Source organism: Anabas testudineus, chromosome 16 (genome assembly GCF_900324465.2).
Source record: "Anabas testudineus chromosome 16, fAnaTes1.2, whole genome shotgun sequence".
Lineage (NCBI taxonomy): Eukaryota > Metazoa > Chordata > Actinopteri > Anabantiformes > Anabantidae > Anabas > Anabas testudineus.
The window spans coordinates 10741845-10760234 of NC_046625.1; the positions used below are offsets into that span (position 1 = coordinate 10741845).

Below are 18390 nucleotides of genomic sequence, written 5' to 3' on the forward strand. Positions count from 1 at the left end.
GAATGCAGTGTAACAAGGGAGGAGAGCAGTCAGAGAGGAACGTGAAAGGATGAAAGGATGTGAAACTCAACAACAAAATTGAATTGAAGCCCAGTGGTGAAGGGAGACAGATCTAATCTGATAATGACCGAGAAGCTAGAGGAGAAAGAAAGAAGGAAGAAAGTAAAGGAAGAACAGTGTAATGGTGGTAAACAAAAGTAGTACTGTGAGATAAAAGACACGAGGAGGGACAGAGAAGTGAAGATCAGTGAAAGAAGGAGATCGAGGAAGGTGGAATAAATGCCAGCTAAACCTGATAACATCGTTCTGATCTGCAGCTACTCTGTCTCTCCAATCTTCTGTGCAAATGTATAAATATACGTGTGTGTGTGTGTGTGTGTGTGTGCATGCATGTAATATCCTGTTACATGCTGGGCAAAATGCTCCAGCAGAGTGTGTCATAATCTAAGAATGAGATCTTTATTGAACAATGCCTTTCATTTTGCACAGCATTACTTACTTCTCGTGGCGTGTGTGAATGTATGTGTGTGTGTGTGTGTGTGTTTGTTTGAACCATCCAGCAATAAAAAACGGAGACAAACTGACACTTCCTATGTTGATCACCGACATAAACAACCAGCACCGGCACCAGCAAGCAGTACTGAATGATATAAAGAGTATATAATGAAATGTATGGCTTCACATGTGGCCTATATAAAAGCTATTTCACATGTATTAGTATTGTGGACCTACATATATCTCCCTACAACCACAATTTCTTTTTTACATATGTGGTGATGAAAAAGTTTAAAATATTAAATGTTAACCTTTAGATTTGTTTGTTGAATTTGGCCAGAGTCAGGCTAGCTGCTCTCTGCCTTAGTGCTACTAAGCTAAAGACATAAATCAAGCTCCATATAATCAATAATATAAATTACTTATATATAATGACTCCATAAATAACCTTAAGCTATTTTTTAATGTTTTGGTTGATGCTCACCCCTTCAGCAGCATTTTCAGGTGCAGCAGTTTTTAGTGTAAAAGAAAAAAAGAGCTCTGCAAAGCGACTGTATGCCGCCTGCTCGGTACCAAACAGCAGACAGACATAGCTAGCGTTTACTGGGGAGCCTACTGCAGCATTTAGCAGCTAAACAGCCAGATATTTCCCAAAGGAGTTGTCAGAGAGCAACAGCAGAACTAAAAGATGTGCCGATATTAGACTTACGTCTACCACGTGACCAGAAGCATGGCTCCAAATAAATGTTAGTTTAAACAACTGTTTGCCACAGATCATCAGTGTAAACTTAAACAGTAAGTGGTTCATATGTGTTATTTTTTTTCAATGAACAGACAAAAATTTAATTAAGATTAAAAAATGTTAAACCAAAACAACAATGTGGTTTTATATTGCTCTACAGTGGATGTAATGTTATAAATAAATGCACCTCCATTTGTAGTATACTTGTTAGGCTATGGAAAAGAAATGTTAATTAAAAAAAGTAAAAAAAACAAAACAACATTATTAGATGTAATGACCACAACAATAAAATCAATGCTAATGAAAAAGATCTTTAAAGCTGTTATTGGATAAAGATGCCTAGAAATCATCACCATCCTCCCTCACGTTATGATCAAAAGTGATTTTAGGTTAAATCCTATCATCATCTCTCACACCCTGCTGCGATTCCCACCCGTGCCTCCACAGCACCGTCCCCAAACTCCTGAGTTAATTTAATCAAAAGGAATTATTAGTCAAAGACATTAACAGAAGGCCATTTTACATCTCTCCTCTTTAATTCCTCTCTCTCTCTCTCTTTCTCTCTGCAGGGCTTACAGTAGTCACAATCTCTTCTCCTTCTCTATCTTGTTAGTATTAGCATGCGCGTCACGTGCGGCAGCCACGTTGTGTAGGAAGATGACTGACTTTGTATGTTAAAGTGACATCAAACAAGCACAAGTGAGGGTTCTTTTATCAATGAATGCTTTGCCATATCCACAAACACCCACATGCACGTGCACCACATGTGCATACGTTGCGTCGGCTCCTTTTCTCTGTGAATATTAATACGCAGCGGCTGCCTATTACCGACTGATTACCAGTCTATCACACCTTGTGTATGACAGTGAAGGAGCAACAGCTGTCTAGTTATTGATCTGCAGAGAGAGAGAGCCTGAACCTCAGAGCAGACTGCATCCTAATCTCCATCACAGACCCACTGGAACTTTAAAAGGCATTTCCAAGCTGTGATGTAATGAAAAAAGTCACAGCATTAAACTAATATGTGGCTAGATGGATGAGTGTGGTTCTGTGGTTTAGCTGGTGGGAGAAATAGCTGGTGTATGGGCACTCATTGGGTCTGATTCCTGCAAGACTCCCATAAATAGTCAATGCGCATTGATTGCAAATAGCTTCATTTGAAAACCCCGGCTAAATGACCGTGGTACCATTATATTAGCGAAATGACAAACAGCAAAATAGATATCATGAAGCATGAAAGCATTTCTGATTGATTATTTCAGCCTTGTGAGAGGTTGGGACTGTGTGTGTGTGTGTGTGTGTGTGTGTGTGGGGGGGGTTATGTGTGTTCTCCGTGCGCCTATTCAATGATGGGATTGTTCTCGGCTGAGTGTGTATTTAACATTCAGTGTGTATCTAGTTGATGCAAAGCCATGCGGACAGTTTCGTCGATCCCACTAAGACTCTCATTAATGTCATTAATTGGCTGTAGCTGACACACACCTGAGTCCCCTGGTCTAACTCTGGAGCCGTAGGGACAACAACATAATGTGTACACTATATGCATAGAGCTCGGATATGCCTCGGTTTATATTTGAACAGAGGCATAAACAAACAAAAGGCATTACAGGGAACAGGTACTATTTCGGGAAACACGCTGTCTTGCCAAGAGTTAGATGAGACGATCAATACCACGCTCGTGTTTCTTCATTAAATATGAAACTATACAGCTGGTTACATTAGCTTAGCATAAAGACGAGGAACAAAGGGTAAAGCTTTCCCGGTTCTGTCCAATGGTAACAGAATTTGCCTATCAGCACATACAAAGCTGACTAACTAACATCAAGTTGTGGGTTTACAGGGTTAAATTGTTGTTTAGGCACAAATAATAAGCAACTGTAAGTTATTGTATGAATTAAACAAACAAGATCTAAAGATGTAATCGGAGATATTAGTGGGGCTTTAGGATAGTAGTAGGCGGATGTTACTTTCAAACAGATCAAAACTCTCTGTCCCCTGCTTTCAGTCTTTATGCTGAGCTAAGATAATCACCTCCCAGCTTTAATCCCATACATATGCAGAGTGATATTGATTCTCCTCTCCAACTCTGAGCGAAAGAAATCACCAAATCAACCAGTGTCACATGGCTGTAAATTGACTTGGCAGTAGTTAGTGTGTAAATGTCTGTGTTTGTGCTTTACCTGAACTTCCCGTGCATGGTAGGCTATGATGAGGCCCAGCAGTATGACTGTGGACAGGCTTATCAGACACTTCAGGGCCAGAGAATACATGGAGCTCTGCAGAGACAAAGTCACACCATGATGTTTAGTTTAATATTCAGAATACAGACAGAAAAACAAACACGTTTAGCAAAGATAACATGATCTTGAAAAGGTCCCGATTGTCCAGAGCCTGGTTTAACTTCCCAGTTGTCGCACAATGTCCCCTGTCATTCCCCTGCTAAAATGGCATGTGTACTAAAGCTGAAGCGCCTCGGCACAGACAATAAGAAGTAACATTTACAAAACAGACTTTCAGAGGTTGAACAGAAGTAGAATGGTAGTATTCCACCCGTCAATATCACTCTGAAGTCAGGCTTTAAATCCACTGCTTGTCTGGTTTCATAGGGCTTATAATCAATGCACCGGGGAACTTCCGATCAATACAACTCATAGCACTTCAGTGGCTCCTTTAACCCCCTCACCTCACACACTCAGAGCACTGCAAAGCTTGCTGGAGTTCAAACACATGTGTGCGCGCACATATACACAAGCACATTTGCACAGGACACACACACACCTGTCCCCACCTCATCTACAATAAGAACTGCAGAAGAGTCTAAAGGCGAAAGTGCCACTGCTTTCGATAGCTGTTCTTTCTTCTGTATGTGTTTATTTCATGAAGTAAAAGAAGAATCGGCAGTGGCGATAAGAAAGTTTCCTGTGATTACGGGCAGCCTACTTCAACTACATCACATCACAGCCATGCGATGTATTTTGTTTGGCTGACAGATGTCCATTAAAATTCAACATCAGGACATCTCACTCTGCGCTCCAGACGACATTTTAATCACCATTTTAAATCAGTGCACAGGGTCTATTAAACTGCAGGTAACCATAGCAACAACAGTGATACAACACTGACTGGTATCTCTCGCTGTAGAAACTTACCTAATTGTCAACTATTTAAACACGGTTTCATTTATGTCTTCGGTAAGTGGTTAGGTGACGTGTGAATGATGCACTCTGAAGGAGGCTCCTGGTATATCAACAAAAAATGAGTCCTTATACAAAGTGTCACTCCGCTTCAGCTTTTGATATTCTTTGCTTTCATCTCAGCCATTATTGTTGTCCATCAGGAAACCTTGTTAACCAGTCTGCCTGTCAGCTCCACACTTTGATCCTGACTGAAATCTCTCGACAACTATTGGATGGATTGTCATGAAATTTTCATTGTTCCTCAGAGGATTAATCGCGCTGACTTTGGCGATACTGACTCTTCTTCTGGCATCACCGCGAGGTCGTCACCTGTTGTTCCTGCCTGAAATATCAACTGCATATTATAAAACTGTTTATAAGTAACCAATAGGTGTAATCAGTGGTCCCATCAGTGTTAAAAATCAACAGAGCACATAAGAAACAGGATGGTAAGATTGGTGTCATTATTTATTTTTCTTACTGTCGACAAATTTAAGAAACACATCAAAATCAACAATGCTATGATTTACTTTCCAACTTCCTTCTTTGGTGTCAGGTCTGAAGCACTCAGCCAACACTCATTTGTTCCTACTGAGAAGGTAAAATAACAAAACGCTCACAGATTTCTTTCTAGGTTTTTTTTTTTGTTTGTTTTAGGTCAGTCACTTTTCATCTGAGGTGCTCTGGTAATATTTACAGCAGAATGGTGATATGTCAGGCTGTGATAAAAATCAAAAATTGAACCAAATTATTCCGTTAAACTTTAGGGAGAAGAGAGGATTAGGAACTAATAAAAATTAGATAAGTTACAAGTACAATTGGATTGTTTTCTTCTCTGTTTACTCTATTTATGTACAGTTTAAACAAGCAGAAGCATGAATGAAAATGGCTTTCTGACCTGTCCGGAGTTTAATTTTATCAGCATCACTCACCACGTTGATTGTTTTGGTATTTTTAGTTACGTATTTTAGTGTCAATATTCTGTTTCATAACATCTCCTATCCTGTCTAATGTAGGCAAAAAACTCTTATGTTTGCACGTACGAAATGTCAGGATTGAGCAGTCAAACAACGCATTTAGTCTGATTTTACAAGCCTTAGAAATAAAACTAGCTCTATTCAGTACTTCAGCTTCTAACAGCCACATTTGCTAAAATGATTCAATTCTCTACATCTGCTCAAGGTCTATGTTTTGAAAAGTGGAATGTAATATACAAAAACTCCAAAGCACATTCATTTTCAGGATCACCGAGGTCACGTGATGAACGCAATAGCCTCCTTCAAGAGAAGAGTTGAGCCACCTTAAGACTGCAGCAGCTCTCATCAGATATTTCAGCTGTTAAGAAGGATGTTGTTACGGATTCATCACCGCACACTCTGTTACTCTGAGTGTGCTCTCTGAGCTTAGACCTGTATTACTCAGCCTCCTTCATGACGTTATTAAGCAGAATCTACATTGAATTTTGGCTTCATGAATACATATTGCAAGTCAGCCTTCTGGAAAATAGAGTGTGCTAGTGTGTTATTGTGTCTATTTAGGATCTCTAGATGCTTCGCAGGCTTAATGCTATTAATTCCACAATACACAAACACTCACAAGCACTCACACAGTTAATGTCCAGACCCCCCCCCCCCTGCTAAGTATTGGTATAGTTGAGCAACACACACAAATGCACCAACACATTCACACACATTCACACAAGGAGAACATTAAGTGAGTGTTGGCCATTTGTTGTTCATATCAGTGTGGTTATGGGCCACTGCACAACACTGGAAAAATACCATCTAGCTTTGGCTCTCCAATGATTCCCCCTCTATCAGCTTGTCCAAAGGTCTATCTGTCTTTTGGTCTGTATTTACTCGTGCTTTCTTTTCCTGTTTTGGTCTGTCTGTTCTCTTCTAACATCTCATTTGTACCCACTGAAGCAAACTCTTGAACTTGTTGTGCTAATGAGAAAAATGCAGACTGGGCTGCAGCAGTGATTCTGTTTAAACAGACAGTCACACCGGTGAGCTGAAATATGATTTGCTTGGAGTTTACTTCCTCTCTCGCTCTCTCTTACTGCGTTTTCTCTCCAGCCGTTTGTTGGCCATTGAGTTTTCTTTTTCAGTTCTGCCCATCACACTGTCAGGAGCATTTTGTTTCTGCCTTTTTCCACTCCACTCACTCTGCTGGTACAGTGAACGTACCTATTGTTAACGGTGATTCACTAGTCTACACGTATGCTTTCTGTTCATTTGGGCTTTTCTACACTGTGACCACTGTGGCGTCTTGATGCTGATTGAGGAGGCAATGTTTCATTCATTTCCAGTAACTGGACACATCTGACGCAGGTGTTTGCTCTTCTAAATTAATGCAACAGTGACACTTGGGCTTTGTTCATACTTCGACATAGTCCTGGACAGCTGGGGATTTACGTATGTTACAATCTGTGGCACTAGAAACAAGATATCGACCTCCCGACAACATGAAGAAGAGCTCCATTGTTTATCGTATCTGACTTCACAACAGGAAAAGGTCATTTGTGTGCCTTTGTACTCCCTTAAAGATGAATTATAAAGATATGGATAATGGCAGATCTCCTGGCACAGCCTGTCTTCGAAATCCACTTCTTTTCCATTCATTTAGTAACGCAACCTAAAGCCCAAAAAGTCCACGCTGAAATGTACGGTACATCACACACTTTCACGTGGCTATGTGCAGGTAGCAAGCATGAACTGGGTTTTAGTTAAATAGCTTTGACAAAGTAAGAAACAGCTCGTGTGATGTTGTTTTGAAGAGGAAAAGAGACTACGCCCATACAGCAATGAAGTAAAACTTCAATTATTATATGTTTGTATGTGTGTGTGCATGTGTTACGTGTGTGATGTGTGCTTGGTTTGTGTGGATCAATGGCTCGTTGGATGACATGCAGTGATAATGAGCTTTTTGAGCTTCTTTCAATCAGCACTCATACACACATGCATGCAACCACGCACGCTCACAGGGTATTATCTAGATGATGGTTATCCCCAATTGTCCCCTCCTCACCCTTGTTGACACAGATGTGAGAGCAAGTCGACTTCAGATACGAGCACATCACTCTCGTAGTGATATGCTGCTCACTATGTGTGGCTGAGAGGAATATGAAAGTGTGTATATGCGCGTGAGTGTGTTGTAATGTGTTAGTCTTGGGGGTCTCTCCCTGTCAGAGTGATACCTTCTTGCAATCAGTCTCCAGGGAAACAGGCAGTAGACAGAGGAGCAATGTCACCTTACCAGGATAAACACACACACACACACACACACACTCGTCTGCACATCGACACATGCCATTGTGGTCGTACACATTCCACAAATCCAGACAAAAGGGGGATGTTAAGACACACACGCACGCTATCAGATACATCCACAGATACTAACATGACAGAGCTGAATGCACAATGACAGACTGCATAGAGGTGACGACATTTACTCAGAGACATGAATATTTACGTTAATGGCGGATAATCCAAGGTCTAACACACCCTTGTGTATCATCACACTTACACTCACAGAGAGAGGTAGCCTAGCCTTGTTACACTGAAAGAAATGAGCATATTTGTACCTGTTAGTAGTGGGACCTGTGGGATCTACCGTCCCTTAGAAGCTTGTGATCTAGAAGATGAAGGGAGTGTGGAGTGGAGGAAAGGAGAGGAGGTGGAGGAGGAGAGGAGAGAGAGCACGCTGAAGTGCTGAGACGGCTGATAGCTCCTTTAGAGAATATGGTGGCAGTTGGTGAGTTTAAGTCCCTGATGATCTTCATGTACTGTCTGAGAACCAGCACATAGCCACTGTAAGTGGTCTAGCAGAGAAAGGCCCAGAAAGGTCTCGCTGTAAATGTCTGTGAGAAATGTCATAGATAAGGGGGCGAGGGCAGAGATGGAGAGACGAAGGTAGCAAAGGGGGTATGAGAGAAATGCTGTAAGCCTGCTGGGATGGCAATGACCCCCTTGGGGAAGTGGAGAGGAGACGTATTTAAAAGACGCTGGGGGAAAAACATAAACACTCCTCGTAAGTGAGAAGAAGGAGAGGAGGAGGGAAGGAAAGGCACAATGGAAGTGAGTACTACTGCTAAATGTGAAATCATTGCTTGTGGTGATGAACAGTAAGTGGGTATGCACGCATACACACACACACACACACACACACACAAATAGTAATACCCCTGTACTCCTTTCTCTCACACACAAACACCCATTTGTATGTCAAGGCAGTAAGTGTGTATACTAATAGTGTGACAGGTGAAGTTGACAACAGCTGTGCATCCCCTCAGAATAGTATTGTTCCACTGCAGGCCTGATACGTGGCACAGAGCAGGGTTCATAAGCCATGTAGGCCTTTGTGAAATGATCTACTGATGTGACTGATGTGTGTTAAGGTCTCAGGTGTCCGAGGGCCTTGGTTATTCTCAGATATGTCGCACCAGGACCCCTCTCCTTTAACCTGCTCCTAATAAAATCAATAATAGAAGCTCATACATCTTTAAAGAGTACCTGTCATTTTACTATTGTTACCTTAAGAAGTGTCAAGGTCCTAGGTCAGTGGCAGTGAACTGGTGACACTAATCACGAATAGAGGGAACAGAAAATGTCGAGAGATGCTTCACACTCTGAAGATGTACAGTATAGAGTGACTCTCAAAACAGGCCTCGAAATAAGCTATGCGAGTAATTTGAATGCCTCCGATTTGCTTCTGTGTTGGAGAGCTTTTGTGTGAAAACTCACAATTCTGCCTGAGAGCAAATTAAATTATTTCACATTCATGAATTATTTCATCATCCAATATTCTTTCTGCGTAATCCATCTTGGCTCAACCACTGAGATTGGACATGCACAATACAGGAGTTTACTGCCACTGCCAAGCGTGCTGAATTTACATACACAAGATCAGTTTTACATCTATAAACTACATTTTACTTTTTGATCTCACATGTGGTCTTAATAATAACTCAATCTTTGCATGGAATTGGACTCCATAATACCTGAAGATAGAGACTAAAATACAATGAATGGAAAATCCTAACTCTAGTTGCAGTATGTGCTGACATGGTTTGAAATCTGTTTCCACACATGAATATGCTTACTCACTACATCGACAGTCACGAACACCATGTTCTCCTGTGTTAACCTCTCTGCCTTTATCCCTGCTAACACGCACACACACACACACACACACACACACACACGCACTCACACAATCCAACCCACCCTGTTTAGTTCCATTCTTATTCTTCATCTCTATTTTTGGGAGCAATAGAGCAGCTGGACCTGCTGAAAAAGTGCAGGAGAGTGTGGCACACACACACACACACACACACCAGCAGCGCACAGTGACACTGACTTCACAGCTATTGTCAAAGACACAGAAATGTTGTGAAGCTATAAACAGGATGCATATATTTTTATATATTTTCAATAATCAAAAATGATTGGTAGCCATTTCCTCACAGGCTCTCACACCACCTCTCAAGTATGGTTATCAATACACAGCATGCAATATAGCGCCTCTGACAGGCAGCATCCATTTTCAATGTGCAATTGCACGGCATGTGTGTGCAGGGTTCCACAGTGCATGTGTGGGTGAGAGATGATCAATAATCAATAAATGAAATCATTCAAGGCTTTCCTCCTAGACTCGTTTAGAGCACTGCATGAACCTCTCCACTTCTCTCTCTGCTGTCCTCCCATCCATTTCCTTTCCATTCTCTAATTCATCCTCATGATCTCTATCCATTTTTCACAACAACCAGCGGGCTCCTTTCCACCTCAATTATCTAAGTGAGGGCCTGAACTGTCTGATGGAACTCCAGTATCTGCTGGATTCAAACCAAATCAGCAAAAGGAAAAAAATATATAACTTGGCACTCTGCATTTAAACATGAATTTTGAGCATGCTTTGCTGAAGCGCACTTAACTGTCTGGGTTCACCTTCCCTTTAAAAATGTACAACCCTGAATGGAGATAACGAGGTCCACAGATATTTTACATACTATTCTTCCTCAACTCTGGCTTCCTGTTCATAACTACATATCCTAGTCAACATAGATTAATCAATAAGGTGAGGGCACTAGCAAACACAGCTGTCCATTAGATGAGGACTGTACTGGTTGTAGCTTAAGAACCTAAATAAGGGTTTTCATTATCGCCTTTCCCATTTTTCTTTCTCCTTCTACAGATTTTCATTTCTCGCCTAGCCGCTTCACTCTTCCGATCACACTCCCCCAGCTTGACGCCCACTGGAAGAGCAGAGGAGCAAAGGAAGAGAGAAAGTAAGGGGAAAAAGAAAGAAAGAAAGAAATCGGGATAAAGAGACAGGCGTGGAGTTGAAACATAAAAGAGACAGTCAGAGAAAGAGAGCATTAAAAAGTCTCGGCCGTCTCGTTCAGGGAGGAGAATAGACCGACAGAAAGGAAGAAAAGAGACAAGGAGACAGAAATTCAAACCATGAATTTTCATTAATAAAAAGACACTGCTTCTAAAACAGTGATTTTCATAGGGAAGTGAATGGGATACAGGGGCAAAAAGATAAAGAAGCAAAGACATGAGCAGCAACGTCAAATTGGCGGATTTTTCTAGCAATTAAAATACCAGTGAGAGACCAAGTACTTACTGGAGACCACAGAGAACAGAAAGAGAAACAGAGAGGAGGCGGACACACCTAGCCAACCTATTCTAATAGGCTACCTGTAAATCTGTGCACTCACATGATCTCACATCTCCTTCACATGATCAATGATCCGTACAGGACAAGCTGAGTAAGTGGAAGTAATGTTTCCATCTTATTAACCAAAGAAAACTAACCCTGTGTGATAATGTCAGACCCAAAGAGAGGATGGAACAAGGACAGGAGTTTCTCTACATCAGGAAGGTGGGCACAACATGCTCCAAGGCTCGCTGGGACCCTGTACCACACATACACACACACCCAAAATAAACAGACAATAGCAGCCAGGGGCCAATTCAGCTTATTACACTCCCCATTACACAGACAAATTAGATCCTGGCCTCCTACTGATAATCTGCCCCCCATGTCCTCTGCATCATTGCATTACATCACCCAGAAGCAGCAACTGTCAGGCCTGGTCATTACAGTACACAGCCCTCCAACAACATGAACATGGTGTTGGTCAGATGGAGCGGGGTGTACCAATCAAGAATTCTGTCATAAACTGGCGAAAGTGGGCTCTAATTATCTGCCCATTGACTCGTCCTAACAGCTAAAGTTGGAGCCCACTTGTGACCTGGGGGCTGATGATGCATATTATCTAACATGTCTGAAATGTGGCTGGTGACCTTTGCTTTATGTCGTCCCTTTTCTTTCTCTCTCCTCTTACACCTGCCATCTGTCATTACTAGATACTGTGAAAATAAAAGACAAAAAGACTGGATTGAGATTCCAGCTACTCACTCTACACACTAGAGCTGGATAATTTGTGAGAGGCAGATTAAAAACAGATTTGTCAAAACTGAAGCAGTGAATGTGTGAATGTCTGACTCCAAAAACCCTTCCCATAATCCAACTTGATACGACCTTTACCTGAACTTTCCCTGTCTGATAAAACATCAGATCCCCAGTTTGGGAGCTTTCTCCAAACCCAAGCTAGGGTATCCCGATGACATCACTGTGACATCATCATCATCAGGATTATCTTTCCTCCAATACACTACAACCCTCCTCCCGTGGCTAGTGTGCAAAATCTGTGGTGTGTTGCTGCCCCGTCCCCTCACCTTCGTGTACACGCCCCATGACAGCTCTGTCTCAATCACCATGACGACGATGCCAAACATCCCGAAGATCAGGGCATAGTCACTCAGCCTCTTCCTCTTCTCGAACAGTGCCCTGCGATGTCCCAGTTTATAGCCAATGTTTTGATTCTTTCGTTTGGGGGCCTTTGAGGTGCTGCCCCTGGCCCCGGTGCCCACAGCACCGGCCCCTCCCTGCCTGCTCCCCCTGCCCGTCTGCGCTCGCCTGCTCTCCACCAGGGCATGGTTCTGGTGGTAGATGGACATCTGGTTGGATGTGGAGTCTGTGATGTCATACCCCCCTCTGGGGTATGGCGAGTCTTCTTTGGATGAAATCACAATCTCTGGGGGGCTCTGGATTGGGGGTTGATTCGTGGAGGACTGGGCCATCAAGGAGGTAGGAGGGGCTTCTCGCTGTCGGTCATGCCCCCCAGAAGCCGTTGCCCCAGCAACAGCTGAAACTCCACCCTCTTTGGTTTCGCTGCTGCTGTCTGATTCTATGAGGTTTCGGCGGGAGGCGCTGAGGCGGCTCAGGGGCTTCATTACCCCGCCTGTGTACTTACAGGAGCTCATGGCAATCTCCGTGAAGGGGTTACTGTCCCTGCGGTGAACCAGAGGACTGGCCTGTCTGTGTTTGCAGCCCCTCTCTCTCTCCCTGTCCCTATCACGCTCTCTGTCCCTCTCCCGCTCCATGGATGGCGAGTGGGAGGAGTAAAAGAGGGCGTTGTAGACCGGGGAGTCCCCGCTCAGGCTATGCTGTGAGCCTAAGCAGGAGGAGAGTGGGGTGCTGGTTGGGTGCAGAGCATTTGGGATTGGGGGGGGTAGAGGCTGGGCTCCAGAGGAGGACATGGGCAACTTGGGGAGCGATGCTGGAGGCAGGTTGGGCGTGGCAGGGGACGGGGATGGGGTGCTGCCATTTAAACGATCCAGGCTTGATCCTCCCATGTGGTTGGAGTGGTTGGATCCTGGCTGGTTGCCAGTGGTGGATGGATGGGATATAATGCCCAGGGGAAAGAGGAAGCGCTGGTCCTCATCCTCACTCCCTCCTAGTAGAGCCAAGCTCAGAGAGGGGGGAGGCTCCATGGTCACGGCTGTGGCCACACACCTGTCTGCAGAGAAACACAAAAGAGAGAAGAACTGTGAAGAAAGACCCAGGAGAAAAATTATACAGAACACATACTATTTTTTATGACAGTAGTAATGAGGAAGGGATAGGGAGAGGGGGGTTGAGGAGAGGTGTAGCGGAGCACTGTGATGGATAACGAGTAGTTAAATGAGAGAAAAGGCAAAACTCCAAACGATGTGCCACAAAGAGCGGCAGCAGAGGGAAGAGAAGTGGTTGTAATTGGGGAATATGTTATTCCTTGAGTCACAATTGAGTCAGCTGCCCAGTCACCCTCTCTCAGCACTCTCTCTGTTTCCCAGTGTCCTCTCCTTCTGTCACATCCCACAATACTTCCAGCAATCCATGCCATAAAATGTCATCTGTGTTACATTGTTGTTAGCCTGGGGGATAGTGCAAATCCACTGGCTTTACACCATAGCAATGAGATCAGGCTCAGAGACTAGAGGATAATAATTCCACATCCGTCAATTCTGACAGTAATAAGTGCCGTGACTGTACTGCACACCTCAGGTGACCATAAGTTGGCTGCATGTGATTGATCCAAAACAATAACCTACTTTCAGTGTGATATAACCAGACACCTTCACGGCCCCCTCCTCCCTGTCTGTTTCTCTACCTACCTCCTACCTCTTCTCTCTCAGTCTCTGTCCCCCAGGTTAGTTGTGTTGAATCACAGGCTGGATCAAAATAGATCACCACACTTTTTCTTTTTCATGTTGTCACGGCCATCCCATCATCTTTTCGCTTCGCCTCCTTTCATATAGATCCTCCACAGGTCCTCGCTTGTCTCTCGAAATTGCGCGTCGCTTCCCACAGATGTTGCCTCCGTCTCCGCTCACTTAATATGATCAGTTTGTTTCTGTCTGTGTCACCAGTGATCTATCGACGATGCCCATCTCGATCCCCTCAGTGACAATCGACACAATATGAAGAAGAATAATCCATGGTTACTGGATTAAATCGGTCAACCTGTGGCTGCGCGTCACAACCCGGAAAATCGGAAGGAGAAAAAAATACAAAGCTGAACGTCAAGTAACAGTCCTCAGATGAACAGTGAAGTATGTGATTTAATGTGTGACTCCACCGACTTCCACTCAATCTACAGCTCACTGTCTCCCTACATCCGTCTCTCACTCTCTCCTCCAACTTCTCTCCCTCTTCTCTCCGCCTCCAGTCCTGTCGTTCGTTCCCATTGGACGGAATCAAAACGGCGGAATGAGCGCTGAAAACAGGTGGAAAGATTTATTAAATGTAGTCTCCAAATGTCACATTTAATGTAGATGGATTATTTGGGAGTTAGCCAAGACAGTAGCCCCGTGTCAAAATAATGTGATCCATCTGACCTTTGATCCTGATGCCTCTATAAAAAAGATTATAGGGCCTATTTACTGTGTGTGGCACCTGTTACGCCCGCTTTAAGCGCGCAGCCAGAGAACGATTTTCACATTTATATAACAAATACATCTATAAAACAAGACTGTCTCTTGTTATTACAAAACTATGATTTGCCAAAAGGAAAAAAAAAACTGTAGCATATGGCGAAGAGGAGGGTGTGGAAGCAGAGTGCGAGTGCGCACGGATAAAACCCCTATAGCTGCACCTTTCTTCTTGTGCTTAAATTGACAAATTCAGAGCCCCCCCCCCGTGGAGAGGTAATTATTCAGCCCAAAATAAGATATCAAATGCTAATATGTTCGCCTCTAACTATAAGAGTTTATGCAATATTTCTTTTTTTTGTACTGCGTGTTGATAATGTGGAGAGCTGCTGAATATCTCACAGGCCTGCTGCAGAGAGCTGAGTGAATAGCTAATTAATGCCTCAAAGAAAACAATTAAGGGTCATACCACAGAAAAAAAAAATCTGTTGGATAATTTGCAGGACTCTGAACAGCCGGAATTTTTCGTTTGGTATTCTCTGGTTTCATTTCTACTGTACTAATCAATTAATTCCAACTCAGTAGAGTCTCCACGGCCTAATCCGACATAATTAGACTATTCTACCTGGCTTAATAGGTGTAATCTTGTGGCTTTCTCTGTGCGTTATTTGCCCCCTTAATCGGATGAGTGCAGACATGGAACTGTGGGAGGGCGGATTAGACGGTGTCTTTATAAGAGGTCAGCATATCAGGCGATTACGCAACCTGACAGACATCAATAAAACAAATCACATCTCGTAGAGGATGATTTAAAGTATTTACACAACACCCGCCACGTGCCAACACCTCACTCGGTGCGCACGGCGCCGCTTTAATGAAGAAGAAAAAGCTGGCTCCCACATATTATAACTTGATTTCTATTATAGACCTTTTTTTAAATGTGTTTTGTCATACCTTATCCTCTAAATGCGCTACAAGCATCTGTCTAAACTTGACAGTGGATTATTTCCTCCGTCGGTTCGTCGTGAGAGGGAAAGACGCACAGCAGTGTGTTGTTTCTGCCCCGGGCGGAGTCGTGATGGGTCCGTGACGGAGAGTCGCTGATTCAACAAGCGGTAATTTCTTCATAAAGGCCCGGGGAAAGGTCAAATGTCAAGTCATCTAAGCCAATTATTTATTCAGCTCCACTGGGAGAATGGGGACGAAATGTAGTTATGTGGAGGGCTAAGACAAGGTCAGTGTTTGTTGGGGCTGATTTCAGTCAAATAGCGATGACTCCACTTCCAGAGTCTTCATCATTCTATTAACATGCATTTTTAGGACTGGAGCAGTGGTTTATGAGGAAGCTACTAACTGTGGGGAACAGTTATCTGGGTTTTTATAATTAATGTTAGGATTGTGGAACATGTGGAGCTGAAATAATTAGTCAATTAGTCTACACAATTACAACTACTTGAAGCTTTTCAAGCATAATTGATACTCTGTTCAAATGATACAGGCTTTGAGCTGTAGCATCTTGTTTTTGAGATGCTCTCAAGTGTTTTCAGGTTCCCATCCCTACAAGCCCATGATGTTTTGTTTGTTTTCAGTAGGACAAGAAATATTTAAATGTCACACAGGTAGAAAAGCGCTATATAAGTGCAGACCATTTACCATTTACACAAATGTTTGTGTGGTAAATATCTTTGGATTTAAGGTAGCCAAAACTGGAAAACGTACTGTCACTTTGTAGTAATACTAATGTAATCTACTAGTGGGATATTATCCAAATAACTTAGTGTACAAAGGTCTAATCATTAGGTATAGTGGCTGGATAGTGTAGTGGTAGACAGGGGTTCAAATCCCAGCGTGTGGTCTACCTCCAGTAGGGGTCCTTATGCAAAACCTCCTTACGCCTACCCTGCCTTTACCTCGTATCTTGTGTCTCACTTGTAAGTCGCTTTGGATAAAAGCGTCTGCTAAATGACTAAATGTAGGTATAAATTATCAGAGGATCATCTACTGATTAAACCAATGCACTGCACTGACCTTATACATAAATACATAGGGTTAGGGTTAGGGTTACAATTACAATATTTCTACATAAATAAAAAAACACTAAATCAACCAACCAATCAAGAATATTAGAGAAATGGACAAAGCAGTTTCTAATCTTAATCAAAGTACACAGTACACAGTACTTTATGACTCATATAGACTTACTGGGACGTTTCATCATGAATTCAAGGAGCTGATGTTCTGACCTGAGTCTGTGCTGCTAGCGCTGCTTGAGAGCTGTGCTCCGAAAGCAAGACGAGAACAAAAGTTAGGCCAAAGATAGTTAGTCTCAACTGAAAGTCCCGCTTTTATCTACAAACAACAACGCTAAGGCGGGGTTTATCTGCAGAAGGATAACAGACGACCAGCCTCCTAATGGAGTTTATTAATAATAAATAAATAAGATACTGTTCATCTAAATATAACAGAGCCGTGCTTTTGATGACAACATAAGAATAAAAACACAAATGTGTGTTTGGCTGTATGTACAGTATGTACTTGAGGAGGGTATCTCACCTGCACAGCTGATAGATTCGTATCATATCTTGTTATTTCACCTTATCCCCTCAAATAATAATACTAATAAAAAAACTAATTTCAATCATATGAAAACATTACGGGATCCAGTTTCTTCACAGCTTGTATTCTGCCAATACAGCGCAGAAGATTTAGCAAGCAGGGCATAGTTTGACAAACACTAAATGGAACAAAAAGACTGCCAGAGGCTCAGAGTGACATTCAAACTGACACAAAACAGGAATGGCAGCAGGCAATGTATGTCGTTTACAGGTCGACAGAGGTCAGGGGGCAGCAGACGAAGATGGAGATTTTGGAGAAAAAGCAGGAGAGGAAAGAATAGATTTACAATTACAGTACGTGGATGTCAAAGTGAAACAAGGAAAAGCACCAGAAACACAGCAGAGAGGAGGAATGATGGCCCCTTTGAATGAAAAGGTTAGTCCCTACGTCTGCCCTGCAGCAGACATCCCATGTAGGGTGGAATAAATATGTGAATGAGAGAATGAATAATAGAATACAAAGAGAAATTACAAAGTGGGATGGCAGTTTCTATGCCAACGCTGTGGTACACAGATGAGCAACTTGTTCAACTTGATCTCTCTCATTCTCCTGTCCCTCTGTGTTCAAAGCAACATGAAAAACTTGACAACAGGAAATGATGCTGTACAAATTCCATAACACTTTGAAATGACACAGTGTGGATCGGATAGAAAACAATTAGATCTAGAGGAAATGTGAGAATTAGGATGGGCAGGCTCGTGAGTGAAAGGATAGAGGGGCTGATTAGATTGTGAGAGGACCACTGGGAGGACAATAATTGTGAAAGGACAATAGATCGTCCCATCACACACAAAGTCATGTTTCCATCACGTCAAAGGACAACACGATGACTTTTATTCATTACCTGGACAGTTAACATTAATACATAACATTAAAACATCCCACAGCATTTTGATGTGGTAGTTTGAGAGTGTTTTCCTATGAAATGTGCAGTGGAAGCAAATAGAAATCTCAAAGCAAAGCTAATGCAACGTTACATGTGTTGAACAGTGTTCTGAAGAGCATGACCCCCAAGTGTCTGATCTACAAGGTTTCAGTGAGGAAAAGGAAACGGACATGCTGATTTCTGTCTTTCTCCAGACACCTGTTGTTGACT

The 18390-nt window shown here is 42.7% G+C and overlaps 1 protein-coding gene across 3 annotated transcripts in view; it reads right to left on the reverse strand.

The window, feature by feature from the left end:
- Positions 1–16987, reverse strand: part of kcnn3 (potassium intermediate/small conductance calcium-activated channel, subfamily N, member 3) — a 45197-nt gene extending 28210 nt beyond the window's left edge. The window contains exons 1-4 of one of the 3 annotated variants that reach the window (XM_026369923.1): positions 16881–16987; positions 13930–14524; positions 12162–13285; positions 3418–3513 (exon numbers count right to left, since the gene is read on the reverse strand). In XM_026369923.1, the coding sequence (XP_026225708.1) occupies positions 3418–3513; positions 12162–13259 (1194 nt within the window). In that variant the 5' untranslated portion in view covers positions 13260–13285; positions 13930–14524; positions 16881–16987. Of the gene's footprint in view, positions 1–3417; positions 3514–12161; positions 13286–13922; positions 14525–16880 lie in introns of all 3 variants that reach the window. The other 2 variants (XM_026369922.1, XM_026369921.1) reach the window with 2 other exon arrangements.
- Positions 16988–18390: the final 1403 nt, after the last annotated feature.